This window comes from Aedes albopictus, chromosome 3 (assembly GCF_035046485.1).
Source record: "Aedes albopictus strain Foshan chromosome 3, AalbF5, whole genome shotgun sequence".
NCBI lineage: Eukaryota > Metazoa > Arthropoda > Insecta > Diptera > Culicidae > Aedes > Aedes albopictus.
The window spans coordinates 442,602,634-442,623,995 of NC_085138.1; the positions used below are offsets into that span (position 1 = coordinate 442,602,634).

General features: G+C 39.6%; 2 protein-coding genes across 4 annotated transcripts; both read right to left on the bottom strand.

Annotated features, from left to right (window-relative positions):
• Positions 1-8,490: 8,490 nt before the first annotated feature.
• Positions 8,491-15,871, bottom strand: LOC134289903 (uncharacterized). Of its 3 annotated transcripts, none has more exons than XR_009998740.1 (4): positions 15,617-15,871; positions 15,363-15,551; positions 8,630-15,308; positions 8,491-8,575 (listed from the first exon to the last, which is right to left on the bottom strand). XR_009998740.1 is itself a non-coding variant. In XM_062856625.1 (2 exons), exon 2 carries the CDS (start codon positions 15,199-15,201, stop codon positions 8,959-8,961), a length of 6,243 nt encoding a protein of 2,080 aa, XP_062712609.1. In that variant the 5' UTR covers positions 15,202-15,308; positions 15,363-15,871; the 3' UTR covers positions 8,494-8,958. The 3 variants fall into 3 exon arrangements, 1 of the variants encoding a protein (XP_062712609.1); XR_009998741.1 differs by having other exon boundaries at positions 8,630-8,818; positions 8,884-15,308; positions 15,363-15,871; XM_062856625.1 differs by having other exon boundaries at positions 8,494-15,308; positions 15,363-15,871.
• On the bottom strand, positions 15,864-18,245 carry LOC109425952 (aldo-keto reductase family 1 member B1). The gene is made up of 3 exons (XM_019701357.3): positions 18,043-18,245; positions 17,833-17,975; positions 15,864-17,778 (listed from the first exon to the last, which is right to left on the bottom strand). The coding sequence occupies exons 1-3, from the start codon at positions 18,115-18,117 to the stop codon at positions 17,040-17,042; spliced, it is 957 nt and encodes a 318-aa protein (XP_019556902.2). The 5' UTR covers positions 18,118-18,245; the 3' UTR covers positions 15,864-17,039.
• Positions 18,246-21,362: the final 3,117 nt, after the last annotated feature.

Consider the following 21,362-nt stretch of genomic DNA (forward strand, 5'->3'; position numbering starts at 1 on the left):
TAAATTCCGAAAAAAAAACTCATAATGATTTTCCAAAGGAAATCTGAAATTTCAAATAATTTTCCTACCTCAATTTAAAATTGATTTTCCTTTGAAATTGTCGAAGAAATTTTATGGAAAAATGACCCAACTTATTTGCCAAAGAAAATCTAAAAAACTTTCAAACTTTCAAAAAAGACAATTTGAATGGAGCTCCCAAGGAAATTGCGAAACAAAAAAATAATCAAAAGAATACAAAGCAAAGATAACCGTACACATCGTAGTTGCTACTCCGTGATTGACCAGAACAATCGAAGTTGTACAGAGATCCAATGAATGGTGCTTGGGACTAGCTACACACTCTCAATGTACACAATTCGAGAGTTCAATATTTTAAAGTCAATAACGGCGCTGGCCACGTTACACATACGTCAACGTTGCCCATACGTCAACGATCGTTCTATATCAACCCTCTAATACCCAAATTTTTGATTTTGATCTAAACATCATTTTTCGTCATCTAAAATCGATTTAAACATGTTTTGGAAGATGTTTCTTTTTAATTATCGATTTCGTGAATTTCAATTTTGATTTTTCTAATTTTTATTTTTGAACATCCCCACACCACAGACAAACAGACATAACACTCTGATAATTCCCATCGTACACCGATTTAACGGTCTTTTTCAAAATTTGATAGTTGGCCAACTGCCCACCCGTGCGGCTCACACCGTTTTTGTTCGAGTTTGACGTTTGCTCACTACCGCCACCTAGTTGGTGGTCGGCCAAACATAGTCCTTTTAGCACTGGGCGAACATGTTTCCGTGACTATGATTTGAATCGAAAAATGTTCGAAGTGTTACGTCTGTTTGTCTGTGCCCACAATTTAATATTTTTTTCTTGAAGCCTATTTGGGGTACGGATTTTTTGAGATGAAAACATTTTGAGATTTTATGATTATTGTTGAAATATTTTCATTTTCATTTTTTTTTTCATAGAAAATTTTATTTTCTATGAAAAAAATTAAGGAAAATAATTTTAGAGTGTATTCGATTCCTTCAAACTAATAAACTAGGGTAGAATGATTTGGGAAAAAATTTAAAATATGTTAATTGTAGCTATTCAAACAATGACTTCTTAAAAGTGACTAAAACATCAATTTTTCAATGATTTAAACAAAATGTAAATACGCTTTAAAATACACCAAAAACCAATTTGAGATATACAAAACAGTCCTAAATATCAGCCAAAAATATAAATATTTTGATTTTCCACGAAACAAAAATTACAAAAATTATCAAACTCTCAAACGTCTAAAGGCGGGGTTGGGTATTAAAGGGTTAAACGCGTCACCGCATTGATCGTTTGCACTACCGTGAAAACCGACTTTCCCACGAAAGTTATCGCACGCTTCTAATTTCGCATTCAATATTTGCGTCCCCATCTCCCTACCGAGAAAACAGACCGACTCACGGAAATAGTCGCGCATTTCCCACAGTGTTGAACTTTGAGTATACGGAGAATAAACTTTCAAACTTAGATAGCTCTCTTCAAATTATGTATATTATTAAGAGTAGTCCGATGTGTTACCTGTGATCGACTTGTGGTCCCCATCGCAACTGCCCCAAAAATTAAGTTATACCGGGTTGAAATTTTTACCAATATAGAGGAAAATAAGTCAAATTTACAGTACCACTCAAAAATTACTAAAGGTGTTCTTTCTTCAATCTAAATTGGCTCTAATATATCTGATTAGAGATAATTTGAAAACAGAAGTGGAAAATCTTTGGATATCAACACTAAAATTTATTGACATTGATGTAGAAAAATACATTTTTTCGAGAAAAATCCAAAAAGTGTCAATCTATGATAACTTTTTTCAAAGTTTAAAAAGTACTTATGTTTTAATCGTTTGTGAAGCATATACATATTGTTAGTTTACGTTTAAAGTTTCATTCAATTCGGTTTACTCGTTTCCGAGATATGACAGCTCAAAAATGAGTTGTCTAAAAAATAGTGTTTTACCCAAACGGTTCTAACTTTGCGAAACATTAATCAATCGAGCCCAAATTTGTACCAATGATGCACATATAATAGGTTGACAAACAGTCAAAATTTGAGATTTTTTTATGCACTCTATGAAAAGTTACAGCATGTTGAATTTTTTTGTGGGAGAAAAAAAGTTGCCTATCCCAAACATTTTGGCCATCCCCTGTACTTCCAAATAAAATGCTGAATGAAATATTGAAAGTATTTCCGAGTTTATCACCGTAGCAAATTTCAACAGAGTTTCTAACAAAATAGCCAAAAGAATCATCAAATAATTAGCAAAAAAAATCTCATGGGTTACCGAAGAAATTCCTCAATTCTATCGCCAAAGGATTTTTGAAAAGAACTTTCAATTGGATTCCCAACGAAATTGACAAAGAAATTATCAAGAGAATTAAAAACCAAAAATCTCACTTTTTTCACTAATTTGCTGAAGGCCAATTGAAAGTAACTTCGTAATAATTTGCCAAAGTCTTTTGTCCTAAAGGAATGTTGAAAACAGTTTCTCACAAGATTCCAAAAAAAAAAATTAAAACTAGTTTGCCGAAGGAAATCTCAATCTTATATATATAAAATGCAGTGGTATACGTGGGACCGCGCATTACTTGTGAACGGAAGCTTTGATTTTGGTCGTCTTAGTTTTATTCTGTTAGTTCTCGCCAAAGGAAGGTTTATGAGGCAAAAAACATAGTTTTTGAAATCGACCTTCCATACATTTTGACCGGGGACTCGATCTTGGCTAGAAACTTGAAACGTCAATAAACGCAGAAGGCAATATAAAGTTTGGCGGGTACAGCTAGTTTGAATTAAATTCTTACAAATTTGCCGAAAACCGACCAATTTGCCGAAAGTATTTTCTAAAAAATATCTGATATCAAATCATCTGCAGATGGAATTCACGAAGGAATTTTCTTATAAATTACTGAAGTGAATTCCAGCTTATTTTTCAAATAAATTGACAAGGAATTATTAATAGAATTACGAAAACATAATTGCTCACAAGATAAAAAATCTAATGAAATTGCCGAAAGAAATTTCGAATAAACGTCCCGATAAGTTGCTGATAGAAATCTGAAAAAAAAACTTCCGGATTAATTATCAAAGTGTATTTTATCAGGAATTCCATTGAAATTGTCAACGAAAGAACTGCGCAAAAAATTAAACAAGTTTCCAAGAAAAGTCCCAAATTTAGTTCCAAATCTCAAAGAAATTTTCGAATTCATTGCCAAAGTCAATCTTAATAAAATTCTCGAAAAAAGTATCGGAGGAATTACCAAAAAAAAAAATGAAATAAAAAAAATGCTTAGAAACTCCAAAAGGAATTCCCAAATTATTTGCCAATGAAAATCTCAAAGAAATTTTAAATTTTCAAATAAATTGCCAAAGCCAAATTTAGATGAATTTTTGACGAAATTGCCGAAAAACAATCCATAACAACTACCTAAAAATCTCATTGGTTTCCAAAGAAGGGCCAGCTTAATCTGCCGAAAAAAATATAAAAAACATGTGGCTGAAAAAAAAATTGACAAAATTGTCGAAGTCAATTTCAACTGAATTTCCTTAGATTGCCGGAGGAATTATCACAAAAATCATCAAAATAAATGTCAAATAATGCTGCCGATGTAAATCTCAAATGAACTTCCAAATTAATTTGAATTGAATTGCCAACGAAATCACTAAATCACGAAATCAAATAATAAAAAAAAGGTTAAAGCCTTTTTATAAATTTTCAAAGGAATTCTCAAACAGTTTACATTTTACATTTACATTTATTTATTCATTTGTCTTTGAGCCTTTGGCTCGTAGAGACTGATAAAAAAAACATAGTTACAAACAGATAATTACAAATATGTAGTTTAAAAATAACAAAAATTGAACAAGAAATAACTGAACAGCTTAAGTTTGCCGAAGGAAATTTCGAAGGACCTACTTATCGAAATTAATTTCAGCATTGCTGAATAAATGATAAAAAAAATACCGGAAAAAAAATTTGGTAGGTTATCGGTAGGTTAATTTGGCGGCGGAATTTTCAAATAATTTTCTGACGGAAATCTCAAATAAATTTTCGAATCATTTGCGGAAGTCAATTTCGATTGAATTCTCAACTAAATTGCCGCAGCCACGATTTTCTGCACTTTGGAAAGATTCACACAATTGCGAATAAATTAATCAATAATTGTCTTGGTGATCGCAACGTTTACACAAGAAAATATTTAACGCAGCGGTTTACGCTGTTTAGTGAATCCTCTTACTATTACATTTCCGAAGAAAATCACAAAGGAATTTTCAAATAAGTTGTTGACTGAAATCTCAAAGAAATTTCCGAGTTAGTAGTCGAAGTCGATTTCAACTGAATTTCCAATAAAATGTCCAAAGAAATTAACAAAAGAATTACCGAACAAAATTCTCACAAGTTTTCCACGAAATTCAGGATTAATTTTATGAGGGAAAACTCAAAGGAAAGCTCAATAAATTGCTGCATGGAAACCTAAATAAATCGCAAAGGAAACAAATCTAATAATTGTTTGACGAAAACCTCAAAGGAATTGCCGGATAAATTTGCGAAAAAAAATTTAAACTTTATTTCAAACGAAAATCACAAATAAATTATCAGAAGAACGCACTCAAATAATTTGCATAGAAATCTTGAAGAAGCTATCAAATAATTTGCATAGAAATCTTGAAAAAGCTATCAAATAATTTGCCAGAATCAACGTCAATTAAATTACCAACGAGATGGATGAAGCAATCATTCAAAGGATTACGAAAAAAACTAAGAAATTTACCAATGGAAAAGTAATTTAAACCTAATGAATTACTCAGGAATCATCAAACGAAGTAAGGAAAAAAACTTTCAAAAAAAATCTAGTGGAATTTACAATTCATCTGTCAGAAGAAAATAAGGAGATGTTTCCTTATGAATTGCCGTAATAATTTCAATTTTATTCCCTTATCAAAGGAATCATCATCATAACAACTAAAAATAATGCACACAAGTCCCCGACAAAATGTCAAATTATTTTACCGAAGGATTCCCAAAGGAAATTCCAAACTAATTTTCAACAAAATTGCAAAATTACAAAATAAATTTCCAAATTACTTGGCGAAGGAAATCTCAAAGGAACTTTCAAATATGTTGCTGAAAAAGAACTCAAAGGAAATTTCGAATAAATTTCCGAAGTCAATTTCAATCGAATCCGCATGAAATTTGTCGAAAAAATGGCCCACACATTTTTTTTGCTCTCCAGCAGATTCGACTTATGAATTCTTGAAGGAATTACCGAAGAAGTTCCCAAATAATTTTCCCAAGCAAATCTCGAAGGAATTCCTAATGAAATTTTCGAAGAAATTAACAAATCAGAGTAACTTTTGAAGCAATTCCCAATTAATTTGTTGAAGGAAATATCAAAAGAATTTTCATATAAATTGCCAAAAGAATTACTTTAAGAATAACCGAAACAACCAAATTTTGAAGGATTCTCTTATAATTAATCGACGAATATCTTAAAAGAACTTTCAAAAATATTGCCGAAGGTATTTTCAGTTGAACTCCCAACGAACTTCCAAAGGACCTACTAAAAGAATTGACGATTTTTTTTTCTAGAAATATTTATCTGAAGATAATTCCAAATTAATTCGCAGATGGGAATCTATAATGAACTTTCAAATAAATTTCCAAATTGGATTTCAACTGAATTCCCTACGAACTTACCAAAGCAAATGTCTAAAGAAAGTTTCCTAAGGGATTCCCAAATATTTTACTGAAGGAAATCTCAAAGGACTTTCCAAATAAAATGTCGAAGTCAAATTCAACAAAACTGGTGACGTAATTACCAATCACCGAATTTTTTAAGGAATTTCCGAAGGAACTCCTCATTGATTTGTCGAAGGAAATGTCTAGAGAAGACTTCCTGAAATACCCTAAAACAAACTACGAAAGTCGATTCACAACGAAATTTTCGTAAGATTAACCCAAACTTGTTCTGGCAGTTTTAGGAGGAATTCCCAAACAATATGCCGTAGAAAATGTTTGATAAATTAAGAACTTAATTGGCGAATGAATTTCTTAATAAATTGGCCACAAATTTTTCAATGGAATGCCATTGTAATATGTACCTAGATTACCACTATGATAAAGTGGTCTTCGTACTAACGATGTTATTTCACCTGCAATTTATATTAGTTTTATCTCGGAAATAAAAACCGCCATATTACGCATGTCCTTACCTTTGGAGGATATTTAATTCCTAATCCAGTGCATGGTCTTCAGGTGAAACACGTAATATTTAGTTGAATAAATTGAAGCGGTTGTTTACTCTGCAAATCGATGGAAGCAGCAGATAAGCATCTTCAGTGTTTGATTTTCTGTTTTTCATTTCATTCACTTGCCACACAATTATTTTAAAAAATTTCGCATTTTTCACAATATTAAAATTGAACACTTCCGAAAGATAAAACCATTACCAATCATATATTTTTTGCGAGGTGAGTCGTAAATCACATCTTCGACCTCCTTCAAAACTGGTACTCGGAACGAACGAGCTCCTTATGATACCGAGCACCACCAGCAGCAGGAAAAGTGTGATGATCGCCAGAGCACTCAGCTGGAACGCACTTCCCACAGATGACAAGAACCACGCTTCCGCACTTGATCTAAAAAAAAATGTTGACCGACCGAACCGACGACGAAAACATTTCCGTGGGATTTTCAACTTGCCCTTACCTCGCGCGACTGAAAGAATATAACGGTGGTGCGAGCCTCGAACAACGCGAACAACGCCGTATACCAACCGAACCGGACGATGAAAAATACGAGACTGACTGATCTTCACACACGTGAACTGTACGCATATGCGACTGGTTTCCATACAGTATATGTGTGCGTGTGCTCATCAATCCATGCACGTTCGAGTACTGCCGGCATCGGTTGTCGAGCAGATGATGTACTGGGACCTCGTATGAGCGCTTGCGCGCAACAGATTGTGAGTGTTTTGCGCTTACTCTGTGAGCTTTTAGTGCACGTACCGATGTGCACTAAAACGCTCCTGAATTCTTGTTTTGGGTGTGCCTATTGAACTTTCAGAAGACTTACCGGACATGGTATTTTACAAATCGTAGCATTGTATAGTGAAAGAAGTTACCCTTACACTCGTAGACTTTTGGATTTGAGCTAAAGAACAGGTTGGATGACCTAGGATAACCCGACTGATCTGGTACTGTCTATTGAACTTTTGGAATAATTACTGGGCATGATAGAATACAAATCGTAGCTTTGTATAATAAAAGAAGTTACCGTTACACCCGTAGACTTCAGGATGTAATCTCAAGAACGGTTTGGATGACCTAGGATATCCCAGCAGATCTGATACTGCTTATTGAACTATCAGAAGACTTACTGGACATGATATATTACAAATCGTAGCTATGTATAATGCAAGAAGTTCCTTCACACACGTAGACTTTAGGATCTAAACTCAAGAACAGTTTACATGACCTCCCGTGCAGAGGAAAACAACCCAATAAAAACATATTTTGATATGGAGATCAAAAAGTGATATTGATTTGTTTTACATAAGAGGTAAAAATACTGAAAATAAGAGCTAAAATGTGCTCCTCGACCAACATCTGTCTCAAGAGCAAACTTATGTGTCTCCGACGGATTTTGGGCCGCTGAATCCGAATCCGGGCTCAGATTTGCTCCAGCACGTCACAATTTTGAGCTATACCTCAATTTATAGGGTAAAATATACGATTTTGGGTCTTTTTTACCGCAAGCCATTAAGTATGGAAGTATTTTTTTAATGAATTTAAAAGTAAATTGGTTAATTAACATGTAAATTAACGACTGAAACCAAATATTTCGTTTTATAAAATCGATATTGATAGTTTTCAGCGATTTTTGTTAGGAACGATATTTATAATACAAGTCGCCCTCAAAAATGATTATCGACTCATGCAAAATATTTTATTTTACCAAATCAAATTTGATAGATTTAAGCATTTTATGTTAGTAAGTAATCTTGCATGCAACTTTTTTAGGGTGACTTGTATTATAAATATCGTACCTAACAAAATTCGCTTAAAACTATCAATTTCGATTTTATAAATTGAAATATGTTGCATGAGTCGTTATTTTAGATGTTAATTGACCAATTTACCCTTTGATTGCTGAAAAAAACATATTTCCATACTTAATGGTTTGCAGTCAAAAAAGCCCAAAATCGCATATTTTGCCCTATAATCTGAGGTAAAGCTCAAAATTGTGACTTGCTGGAGCAATCTGAGCCCGGATTTGGACTCAGCGGCCCAAAATCTGTCAGAGACACAAGAGTTTGCTCTTGAGACAAACCAATGTTGCGCTGTTGTTGAGAGCTAACCAATAGCAGCGAGCTATTTGGTTGATGATCTTCAAATATCAAATTTGGCTATTGGTGAGAAGTCCCAAGAACATTTTTTTGCTATTGTTGATGGGGAGCAGAGATAGGCACGCGACACTGCGTTCTTAGCAGCACAAAAAACACGACTGTTGGTGCAGTACAGCTTTAAACTGAAATATATTGTGTTATAATATGTTTAAGGTTACATTTGCATGCCTACTTACACATTCAGTGTTTGTGCGCGATCAAATAATCCCTGCTCGACCCGATTCAGCTAGCCTGACCCTAACTGTAAATCGTGTTGTAAGCTTAAGTATTTGATAGTTTAATTGCATGTTTAATATCTTACTTTTAAGAAGAAATGTAGTTTCACAAATTGGTTTTAGGCCTTAAGTTTTAACCCCTTCAGGAAACTGAAATTTTAGTAGATTTTAAGTAGGATTTTGACAATTAAGGTTTCGAATTCAGTAGCACTTACAATTATTCAATTAATGCAATAGTTAATAAAGAAAAAAGGGGAAAATGTCCACAAATTAGAGCTAGGATTCCGATTTCAATATTGGTTGCCCGGTTTGCCACTGTTCACCATGGATCTCGTCAAAATCTGATTTGTCATGGTCGCACGTCTTCGTTCTGTCATGTTCTCGGTTGGCAGATCAGCTTCGCGGTTTAACCGAGAGGAGTCCGCCGACAGATTGTTTGAGGCAGGGATGCCAGCGGCAACATCCTCCCCCCCGTAATGCTGGCCACCAGTGCCAGTCTTACTACCATCCAATACATCAAGGATTGCTAGTTTAGCCACAGGTCTCCGCAGACATCCCCTCGCAGTTTTCACTAAAGCCTGGCGAACCCGGCCGTCACTTCCTGGTATGACCTCTTGCACTCGTCCTCTAGTCCAGCTGTTTCGGTTCCCGTCGTCAACAATCAGCACCAGGTCTCCTACTGCTATCATCTTTTCCTCACCGAACCATTTAGTCCTCCTAGTTAGGGTTGGCAGCATCTCTTTAACCCACCGAGTCCAGAAGCGATCCAGCTGAAGTTTGATCATGTTCAAAGAATGTCTTATCGTTACCGGATCAGCGTTGAGGTCCACACCGGGCTGCCGTTCTCCGGAAGAGCTCCCCAAAAGAAAATGATTGGGGGTTAACGCCTCACTCTCCGCCGAATCCAAGGGAAGGTAAGTTAGGGGTCGATTGTTAACGATATTCTCTGCTTCGATGACGAACGTAAGCAGGGATTCATCGTCCAGTTTTCTGTCACTGCGATAGGCTCCGATCATGGCCTGCTTAACCGAACGAACCATACGCTCCCACGCCCCACCCATGTGGGGGGAGGCAGGAGGAATGAAGAGCCATTTGGTTGTAGTGCTGGTCAGTGTTGCGGCTACACCATGCTGAATTTCCTTCATTAATATCCTTTCGACACCCTGGAAGTTAGTACCGTTATCAGAATATATTTCTGCTGGCGCGCCGCGACGGCATACGAAGCGACGTATAGCTTTGACACATGCGTCTGTAGATAGACTACACACTACCTCGCAATGTACAGCGCGAATGGTAAGGCAGGTGAAAAGCGCTATCCACCTTTTCGCATTACCACGCCCTATTTTAACCACCAATGGCCCAAAATAGTCTAGGCCAACATATGTGAAGGGCCTGGTGAAGGATGCCAAGCGTGCTGGTGGAAGCGAAGCCATGCGAGGTACATGTGGAACCGCTTTACGTGCTTTACACACTGGGCATCCACTGACAATCTTCCGAACTACCGTCCTGAGGCGCGGGATATAATACTGCTGCCGAATCTCGTTCACTACGGTTTCCGAGTTCGCATGCTGATACTTCCGATGAAACAGGTCCACGATGAGCTCAGAAATCCGGTGTTTTCTAGGAAGAATAGCTGGAAACTTCGTGTTGATGCAGACATCCTTCGCCGCGCCGATTCTGCCATCTATCCGTAATACACCTTCTTCATCGACAAATGGTGTTAACTGATACAATACGCTTTGTCTGTTCAGACTCTCTTTCTCGGTTTCTGGACGACTTCGGTTACGCTGGAGTACTACCATCTCTGATGGATATTCCTGCCACTGGGCTCCCGTAATCAACGTTATTTCGGCCAGTTGAAGCTCCGCTTGAGTGAGGTATCCGCTACTCCGTACAATACCAAGAGATTTCCGTTTTAGGTTTCCCACGTACCTGTGTACGTAGGCTGTAGCTCGATGCAGCCTTTCCCATTTCGAAAACCGAGCAAAATTGATCAATGGTAACCTCACTGTAGCCTCGGTATGTACATTACATGTACGCAATTCCATATCCACGGTCCGTTGAAGTGTACTCTGTTTGGGCCATTCTTCGAAAGGTTTCTGCAGGAAATCCGGTCCATTAAACCATATATTTTTGGCGTCCAGCGAAGGTCCACTTCCCCATTTTGTTGCTAGATCTGCAGGATTCAATTTCGTAGGAACCCACTTCCACTCGTTTACTTCAGTGACGGATAGAATTTCGCCGATTCGACAGGCCACGTATTGCTTATACTTCCTGGGATCTGCTTTGAGCCATGCTAGAACGGTGGAGGAATCTGACCAAAAATATCGTTGTGTTATCACCAGGGTGTGAGATTCCTCGACGAAACGCATCAAGCTAGTTCCAAGAACAGCCGCCTGCAACTCTAACCGAGGTATGGACAGCGGCTTTAGTGGTGCCACTTTAGTTTTGGCTGATACCAATGCACATCGAACTATTCCATCTAGATCGACGATCCGGAAATACGCTACGGCAGCGTAAGCGGCTTCACTTGCGTCCACAAATATGTGTAACTGCAATTGCTGATAATGTAACCGTGTAGCCTCAGAAAAATAGCATCTGGGCAGTTTGATTGTCGAAATCTGCTGCAGCAGTGTAATCCAATCTCTCCAGCGATTCCGGTGTTCTTCTTCAACCTCCTGATCCCACTGGGTACCCGCTCGCCAGATATCCTGCAGCAGTATTTTACCGTGTACCAGGATGTAGCCCAACAATCCCAAAGGATCAAAAAAACTCATTAAACACCGAAGCACCTGTCTTTTTGTTGGAGTTGAGTCACCGTAGACGATTTGTTGCACGTCGTCCTTCAGCTGTGTGCAAAAGCTTAACACATCTCCATCAGTGAGCCAGAGCATGCCCAATATGCGCTCACATGTCTGGCTTTTGTCTTGAAACGAATGCCTTCCACTTACCGCTGAAGGTTCTCCCAGAGCTTGAATTACTTCGCCGCTATTGGACTGCCAGTTTCGTAGTGAGAATCCTCCTGCTTGTTGAATTGCTCGAACTTGTACAGCTACATCAGTTGCTTCGGTTTTACTTTCAAAGCTCGCCAAGTAGTCGTCCACGTACGTGTTGTTGACAATATCTCCCGCAGCCTTCGGGTACTTCTCCGCATATTCCGCCGCATTCAGGTTCTTGACATACTGGGCTGATGCAGGCGAGCAAGTAGATCCGAACGTTGCGACGTCCATAACGAAAACCTCAGCCGGCATAGATGGATCAGCTCGCCACAAAAATCGTTGAGAGTGTCGATCGGCTGCTCTGATTCTTATTTGGTGGAACATCTCTCTAATATCGGCCGACACCGCCACATTGTACTGACGAAACCGGAATAATACTCCTGCTAACGATGCCAACTGATCTGGACCCTTCAAAAGCATTGAGTTTAGAGAGATCCCGTCCACCACCGCTGCCGCATCCCAAATTAGCCGCACTTTTTCTGGTTTCTTCGGATTTACCACCGCTCCGAGCGGCAGATACCAAACGCGCTTGAGATCCGCTTGCTTCATCTCTTCAACACTAACTCGATGTGCATAACCCTTCTGCTGATACTCCTCTATTTGACGCATCAAGCATTCCTTCAGAGAGAGATTCCTACTCATTCGACGCTCCAGGCATTCCAATCTACGCATCGCCATTCCATAACTATCGGGAAACTCGACATCATCGTGCTTCCACAACAGTCCAGTCTCATATCTTTCACCGATTCGTACAGTTGTTTCTTGAAGCAGTTGTTGCGCTCTTTTGTCTTCCGCGGACATTAATACTTTGGTTGAACTCTTTCCGACGTCATCTAGGGTGAAAAAGTTCTTCACCAACTCGTGCAAGTCCCCGTCGTTGCTACACTGACACGCATGAATGTTCAGCGAAGTAGATAACCGATTACTGCTTCCTCCATATACGCACCAGCCAAGGCGGGTTTTTACAGCAACTGGTTCACTAACACGTCCTTCTTTCACTTTTAACGGAACCGTAAGGTGCAAGTTGTTGACTCCTATCAATAAACGGGGCACTGCGTCTTCGTACCCAGATATGGGCAAACCCTTTAGGTGATTGAAGGTACTTCCAAGATCTTCCATTCGAAGCGTTTGACCAGGAAGCGCGAGTTTTTTTACGGTGCGGACGTCGTTTAACTTCTGTTGGCTCCTACCACCGGCCCCGGAAACTTCCAGTTGTATCTGCTTCGAATTTGGTTCCAACCGCGAGACATCTCCTGTCCAGGTCAGGCAGAGCGGAATAGTTTTACCTTCAACACCGAGGTCCTTTGCTAGTTGATCTTCGATGAGTGTAAGGTGCGACCCGTCGTCGAGAAAGGCGTACGTCTTTATTTTTTTCGAGGGTCCATGAAGCGTTACGGGTAAAATACGAAAGAGTAGGGATTGATTGTCTAAACGGTGCGTATGGTTTCCAGCCGAGTCCATGTTAGGAGCTGGATTTGCGTTCGTAGTTCGATTACTGCGGTTTGAATGCAGTAAGCGATGATGTCGGTACGTACATCCGTTGATTCCACATTGCCTGGCATTCCGACAATTTCTTGTTCCGTGAGCGTTCAAACAATTGCGGCAGAGATCGTGAGTTTGAACAGCCTTCCAGCGTTCGTCAACAGAGAGCCCATTGAACGTATCACATTCCCGAACCACGTGCCCAAGTTCTTTGCACACACAGCACTGGCTTGGTCTGTGAATTTCCGACTCACTCATGTGGGTATTGATCAATCCTCTGGTTTTTGGTTTTGATCTGTCCGTGGTGCTTGTGCAGCTCGCGCCCATGTACAATGTTACCTTGCTTGCCGAAATCACCATTGTACTCATAAAGTCACCAAACGTCTTCAGGTTCACGTCTGGGAAGCGCTGCATATAACTCGCCCATTCCATCTTCACGTGAGCAGGAAGTTTCTCTACTAGCTCCATCAACAGATAAGGACTCGCAAGGTGAGACTGTTGTCCAGCTGCTACTAGATGGTCGCACAAACTTTGCACGGCCATACCAAACTGAATTAGCGTCTCCAGCTTCTCGGCCCTGGGCGCGGGAGTTGACCGCACCTTGTCCAGCAATACGTTGATTAGCAGCTCCGGTCGTCCGTATAGGAGTCGTAACGTACTGATAACTTGCGGCACTGATTCTGGTAGAAGAAGACGACTTCTAACCGATTCATACGCGGCACCCTTTAAACAACGCTGCAGTCTTGCTAGATTTTCCACTCTCGAGTATCCACACGCGACGGTTGTATTTTCGAATGCACTTATAAATATCGGCCAGTCCGCGGGATCACCGGAGAACGGGGGTAAATCGCGAGGCATAACTTGGCGCGCGGCTAACTGCGAGGGGGAAGGGGCATGGTCAGCTACAGTAACTGTCGTACGAGGGAACGGCGCACTTGATTGACTGTTACTAACATAATCTGTATTGACTGTTTGCCCTAGCATATTCTCGTTTCTTTCCGTGACTGGTGGGGGGAAAGAAACGATAGGGGTGACATGGTCTGGTATGACAGACTCGGTCACAAAAGGTGGCTGTGGACTCACATTATTGGGAGACACACTTACAGACCCTAGTCTGGCTAGAAGACTTCCGTACGGGTCGTCGCTCGTTTGAGCGGATAGATTGGCATGGATTTTATTACTGATTGGTGGCTTACCTGGTGGCATTACAGGGGGTGCAAGGGCAGATACGTTACCATCGGTCGTGTCCGTACGACCATTGAAATTCGCATTTAGACTATTCGGGATCATTTTAGGAAACGCGCCCGTGTTCCGCTGCTGATCCCCGTTGAGGTCCAATCGTCCATCCTGGGCATCGAACCGCGCCGACTGGGGCACTCGATTCGCATTCGATTCCTGCTGCCGCTGTCCTTCGTTTGGTGGCTTGTGGCATTCGGGTGAGACCTCGTTGCCTGCTGATACACCGTACGATTCACTTCGTCGAGCTTCTACTAATTCTTTTCCCTGGGCCGTTCGATCAACGGCGCCCTCTGTTTCGAGCTTCCTCGGAACCGCTCCTCCGACGGCGCCTTCCAGTTCCGGATTCGTAGAAAGATTTTCGACCCAGGAACTAACTCGCCGCATGCTTGAGCGCCGGCTTACTTGGCTCCGTCTAGATCCGTCCACTCGTTCCGCTAGCTGCTCTTCCAGCAGCCTATATTTTTCCTGCACGGCCTTTTTCTCGTGTTCGAAGGCCCTTTTCTCCAGTTCGAAGGCTCTTTTCTCAGCCTCCCATTCGCGACGCTGGATAGCGCGCTCCTCTTCGATTTTCTTTAGCCGTAAGGCTATACGAGCAGCGTTACTGCTAGACGAGGAAACACTCAATGGCAAACAAGTCGCACAAGTCCACGCCCGCTCGGAAACGGAGTTTGTAACTCCTGCACAGCGCATATGCCACCAGCCATCACACTGGTCGCATTGTACGAAATTGTCGAACGAATCGGGGCGCGAGCAATTAACGCATCCCACCTCTCGTCCGGCATCCGGTGACTTGTCCTTTGAGTTAGCACTCATCGTGGTGAATGTTTTAAAGCTCTGTTGATGGGGAGCAGAGATAGGCACGCGACACTGCGTTCTTAGCAGCACAAAAAACACGACTGTTGGTGCAGTACAGCTTTAAACTGAAATATATTGTGTTATAATATGTTTAAGGTTACATTTGCATGCCTACTTACACATTCAGTGTTTGTGCGCGATCAAATAATCCCTGCTCGACCCGATTCAGCTAGCCTGACCCTAACTGTAAATCGTGTTGTAAGCTTAAGTATTTGATAGTTTAATTGCATGTTTAATATCTTACTTTTAAGAAGAAATGTAGTTTCACAAATTGGTTTTAGGCCTTAAGTTTTAACCCCTTCAGGAAACTGAAATTTTAGTAGATTTTAAGTAGGATTTTGACAATTAAGGTTTCGAATTCAGTAGCACTTACAATTATTCAATTAATGCAATAGTTAATAAAGAAAAAAGGGGAAAATGTCCACAAATTAGAGCTAGGATTCCGATTTCAATATTGGTTGCCCGGTTTGCCACTGTTCACCATGGATCTCGTCAAAATCTGATTTGTCATGGTCGCACGTCTTCGTTCTGTCATGTTCTCGGTTGGCAGATCAGCTTCGCGGTTTAACCGAGAGGAGTCCGCCGACAGATTGTTTGAGGCAGGGATGCCAGCGGCAACAGCTATTATTTCCAGTACTTTTACCTCTTATATCAATCAAACCAATATCACGTTTTGATCGTACTTGACCTCTACTCGGGCTAGAATATTCCGACTGATCTGATTCTCTCTATTGAACGTTTAGAAGACTTACTGGACATGATAAAATACAAATCGTAGCTTTGTATTGTGAAAAAAGTCACCGTTACACTCGTAGAATTAAGGATGTAATATCAAGAACGGTTTGGATGACCTAGGATATCCCAACAGATCTGATACTGTCTGTTGAACTTTCGGAAGACTTACTGGACATGATATATTACATATCGTAGCATTGTATAATGAAAGAAGTGGCCGTTACACTCGTAGACTTAAGAATCTAAACTCAAGAACAGTTTGGATGGCCTAGGATATTCGAACAGACCTGATACGGTCTATTGAACTTCTAGAAGGCTTACTGGACATGATAAAATACAAATCGTAGCTTTGTATTATGAAAAAAAAGTCACCGTTACACCCGTAGACTTAAGGATCTAAGCTCAAGAACAGTTTGGATGACCTTGGATATTCAGAAAAAATATTCTGCATCATATTCTTCCCTTTTTATCCTATTGAGCACCAATACCACAGAAACAGGTAGAAAAAAACTCTATAAAAACGCTTGAAAAAAAAGATCCGGATTCAAAACGTTACCTATAACTCAGTTCGGAAGCTTATTACTACAATGTGATGTTTGGCAAACTTGTAGGGTAGTGTTAGTACCTCCTACTGATACCAAACGGTCGAATTTTTCGATCGTTTAGAATGAGTAGGTAATACCAGCGCGCCAGCGCTCTAACGCCGTATATTTAAGAGTTAGAATGTGGTGTCCTTGGTGATAATTACAGGAAAAATACTACTCTACAAGGTTGTGGAACATCATATTTTAATATTGAGCTTCTGGAATGAGTCAACAAATTAAAGCTTGAAGTTGATCACCTTGATGACCTTGATAATATGGCATGCATCTACTAGAAAAAATGCATATTATGTCTTCTTGCAAACTCGGAACAAATGCTTCCCAGCTTCGCGGACGATTTTATTTCATCGGCATCGGGGACGGGAGAGAGATAGTGGATAGGCTTGACAATAAACTGCGAATTGACCACAAGCATCAATTTGCATGTGGATAAGTACTACTGTTATCAATCCAAACAACTTATTCCTCCTTTTCGAAAGGATGATGTGGATGGCCGTATGCTGCAAATTCCGGACAAAAGCGCTCATTCCGTTCCAGTGCACCCAACTGCTTCATATCATCAGCGTCCAACTCAAAACCGAACACGTCAAAGTTGGAGGCAATCCTAGACTTGGTCACCGATTTCGGGATTACCACGTGGCCCAACTGAATTTGATAACGGATGAGAATCTGAGCCGGCTCCTTACCATGCTTATCGGCGATTATCTTCAATTTTGGATCATGCAACAGGACAATGTCATCCTTCTTGACCCACGGCCTAGCCGGCGATCCAAGGGGACTATAAGCTGTCACAATTAATCCCTTTTCAGCGCAAAACGCAGCCAGTTTGGCTTGATGAAGATAGGCATGATTCTCAATCTGATTGCAGACCGGTTTGATGCGGGCAACGTCCAGCACTCGTTGAATCTGCTTCGAGTTGAAGTTCGACACACCAATATTCTTCACCAGCCCTGCATCGACCAATTTCTCCATCTCCTTCCAAGTGTCTACATAGTCAACGTCGGAGAAGATGTACCTTTTGCCGTCAGGACGCATTGGAAAAAGTTCGTCGCCCTCTTTGTAGGCCACCGGCCAATGCATCAAATACAGATCCAAGAAGGAGAGTTTGAGGTTCTTCAATGTAACTTTCAAGGCGCCTTCCACCAAATCAGGTCGGTGGAACGTATTCCACAGTTTGCTCGTAACGAATACGTCCTCCCTTTGAAAATGAAATCGTCAGTACGATATAAAATAATGACTCAATTCATGTTACCGCTTAATTGTTCCATCTTTAGTTTTGGCAGCGATTCCATCGCCCACTTCATGCTCGTTTTGGTACGCGTGAGCGCAATCGATGTGCCGGTAGCCGATATCAATTGCATCTTTTACGGCTTGTGCAACCGCTCCTGGCGGAGACTGCGGAGTTGTGTTCAAAAATGGTATAAAAATCAAAAATGTTCCATTAACTATTATCAAAACTCACATTCCACGTTCCGAGTCCGATCATTGGAATGCTGTTTCCATTGCTGAAGATTGCTCTGGGAATTTTGGTAGCCATTTCACTGATAGGATTATGTATGGAAAATTCCACAAATGAAAAATCGATTCAACAGCGTTACAAAATAGGTACGTTCGTTGTCCGCCGTGGCTCACAATAAACTGATTGGGATGAAGCAAACAGTGTTGTTATTTGTGCGTTTCATGCGTTTCATGGGGATAATAGCTGCACGCACATACGGTACAAATACATACCTTCGACCCTTCAGACAGTTTGCCGAGCAAGTGCGTAGAGTGTATGCTATCTGATTCGATTGTACGCAGGTACCTACACCAAGGAAAAGGATAGTTATCCTAGCTGAAGTTTTTGGTAATATTGTCCAAAAGTGCATTTCAACCTGATAACACTCAGCTTTTATTTATCTCAATACAAGCATGAATTGACAAACAAATGAGCATTTCAACAAGGTCTACATAATGGAAATACACTAATAGAATTGATTGTAAACTAGGCAGAGCATTAAATTCACATTGATAACATAGTCCTAATTAGATGTGATAAAGCTGTGAAATAGAGAAAATTACTGCATGAAGGACTCGTATGTTTTAGAGAGAAACTAAAATATGTTTGTGCGAGAGATTCTGCATTATTTGAACATTGGGCATTTTGATGGGGCAGATAAAAAAATATTTATCAGAATAGCGGGTCTTGCCAAAATTCTTTAACAAATCCGACGAGTTTTTAATATTTTTTAGATTAAATGCTTTATTATTTTTATCCCCCCTCCCCCTCGACCAGCCAAAAGTGAAATTAATATTTGGAACGGCAAAAAGTTATTGCAACCAAGGGCGTAGCCAGCTTTTCGACCAGGGGGGGGCGAGCACCCTTACCCTGAAAACCACTTTGCAGTACCGAGGAGTTCAAATACTTCATCATTTAAAAAATAATAATAGTAAAGTATGAAATATGGGTGATTAACAGGAATGGTTTAATGGATGAATCATATATGATTATACTCCTGAGGAATTCCTCAAGATATTGCTTCAGGAATTTCTTAACAAATGCCATCATGAATTTGAATTTATCCACCAGTTATTCCAGAAATTTCTTTAATATTTTTCCAGGTTATTTTAATGTAGATATTCCAGCAGAAATTACCTTCGGAAAACTTGCAGTAATTCCGTTGGGGATACCTTCAGAAATTTCTTCATTAATTCCACCAGAAGTTTTATTACAAATTTAACCATAAATTCTTTTGAGAATTTCCCCAGTAATTCTTTACAAATTTCATTCTTAATTCCACCAGAAATCCGTTTGAGAAGCTCCAGAAAAGACTTTAAGAATTTCTCAGGGAATTCTTTCAAAAATTCCAATCGAACTAAGTTTCCTTTCCTTGAGGAATACCCTAAGAAATTTTTGGAGAAATTTCTTCGAAAAATCCTTTAATGAATTCCTTCGGAATTACCGAAAAAAATTCTTTGAAAATTTCTAAAGGAATTCCTTCGGATATTCCTCGATTAATATCTTTGGAAGTTGCTAGAGGAATGCATTCGGAAATTTTTAAAGGAATCAATTAAAAAATAATTTCAGGAATTTATTTCGAAAATCCTTGAGGAATTCCACCGGAAATTCCTTGACAAATTCTTCAGAAATTTCTTGAGGAATTCCTTCATCTCTAAAGCTCCTTGAGAAATTCCATAAGACATTCCTACGAGAGTTTTTCTACGATTTCCTTTAGAAGATTCTTCGGGAATTCCTTGAGGAATTTCTTTGAAATAGATTTAGAATATTCCTTGAGGAACTCCTTTGGAGTTTTCGTGAGGAATTCTTCCGAAAATTCCTTGAGAAATACCTTCAAAAATTCTTGGAGGAATTCATCCGGAAATTTCTGTGAGAATTCCTTCCCAAATTCCTGAAGCAATTCTTTCGCAAATATTGAAAAAAATCCACTAAAAGTCTCATGAGATATCCCTTCTGAAATTCCATAAGGAATTTCTTTAAAAATGTTTCAAAACTTCCTTGAAAAAATATTTCAGAAATTCCTGAAGAAATGCTTTTCCTAGAGGAACTCATTCGGAAATTCTTTGAAGAATTCCTTTAAAAATGCTTTGATAAGGAAAACTCGGAAATTGTTAAAGGAGTTCGTTTGGAAATTTTTTTGACATTTGTCTGAAATGTCTTATGGAATACCTTCGGAAATTTCGTGAGGAATTGTTTGATAAGTTCTTTGTGGAATTTTTTCGGTTTTTTTTTATAAATCTGTACGAAATTCTTCAAGGAATTCCAGCGAAAGATCCTTGAGAAATTTCTTTGTAAATTCCTCAAGAAATTCCTTCAAAAATGTATTGCGGAACTCCTACGAAAACTTGAGAAACTTCTTCAAACATCCCTTCAGAAACACGTTTGGGGGATTATGTGAGAAAATCCAGAAGGAATTCCTTCAGAAAATTCTTGAGCGATTCCTTCGCAAAAGTCCTGGAGGAATTCCTTCTGAAATTTATGGAGGAACTCCTTCGGAAATTCGTGAAGGAATTCCTGGAGAAATTATTTCGAAAATTGCTGGTGGAATTCCTTCGGACATTCATGAAAGAATTCCTTCGGAAATTCCGGCAGGAAACCCTTTGAAAATTCCAGGTGAAATTCCTTTGAAAATCCCTGGAGGAATTCCACCGGAAATTACTGCAGGGATTCCCTCGGAAATTCCAGGAGGAATTCCTTCGAAAATTACTGGAAGATTTCCTTCAGAAATTCCTGAAGGAATTCCTTCGGAAATTTATGAAGGAATTCCTTCGGAAATTCCAGGAGGAATTCCTTCGGAAATTGCAGAAGGAATTTCTTTGAAAATTCCTGGAGGATCTCCTTCGGAAATCCCTGGAGGATTTCCTCCGGAAATTTCTGAAGAAATTCACCCGGAAATTCATGAAGGAATTTCTCAGGAAATTCCTGGAGGACTTCCTTTGAAAATTCGTAGAATTTCTTCAGAAAATCGTGAATGAATTCTTTCGGAAAATTTCTGGAGCAAATCCTTCGGAAACTCATGGAGGAACTCCGTCGGAAAATGCTTTAGGATTTCCTTCGCTAAATTCCTGGAGGAATCCCTTCGGTATTTTCTGGAGGAATTCCTCCGGAAATTCCTCGAAGAATTTCTTCGAAAATTCGTGGAGGGATTCCGTCGGAAAATTCATGCAGGAATACCTTCAGAAAATTCTTTAGAAATTCCTTCGCAAAATTCCTGGAGGAATTCATTCGAAAATTCATGGAGGAATTCCTTCGGACATTCATGGAGGAATTCCTTCGGAAATTCC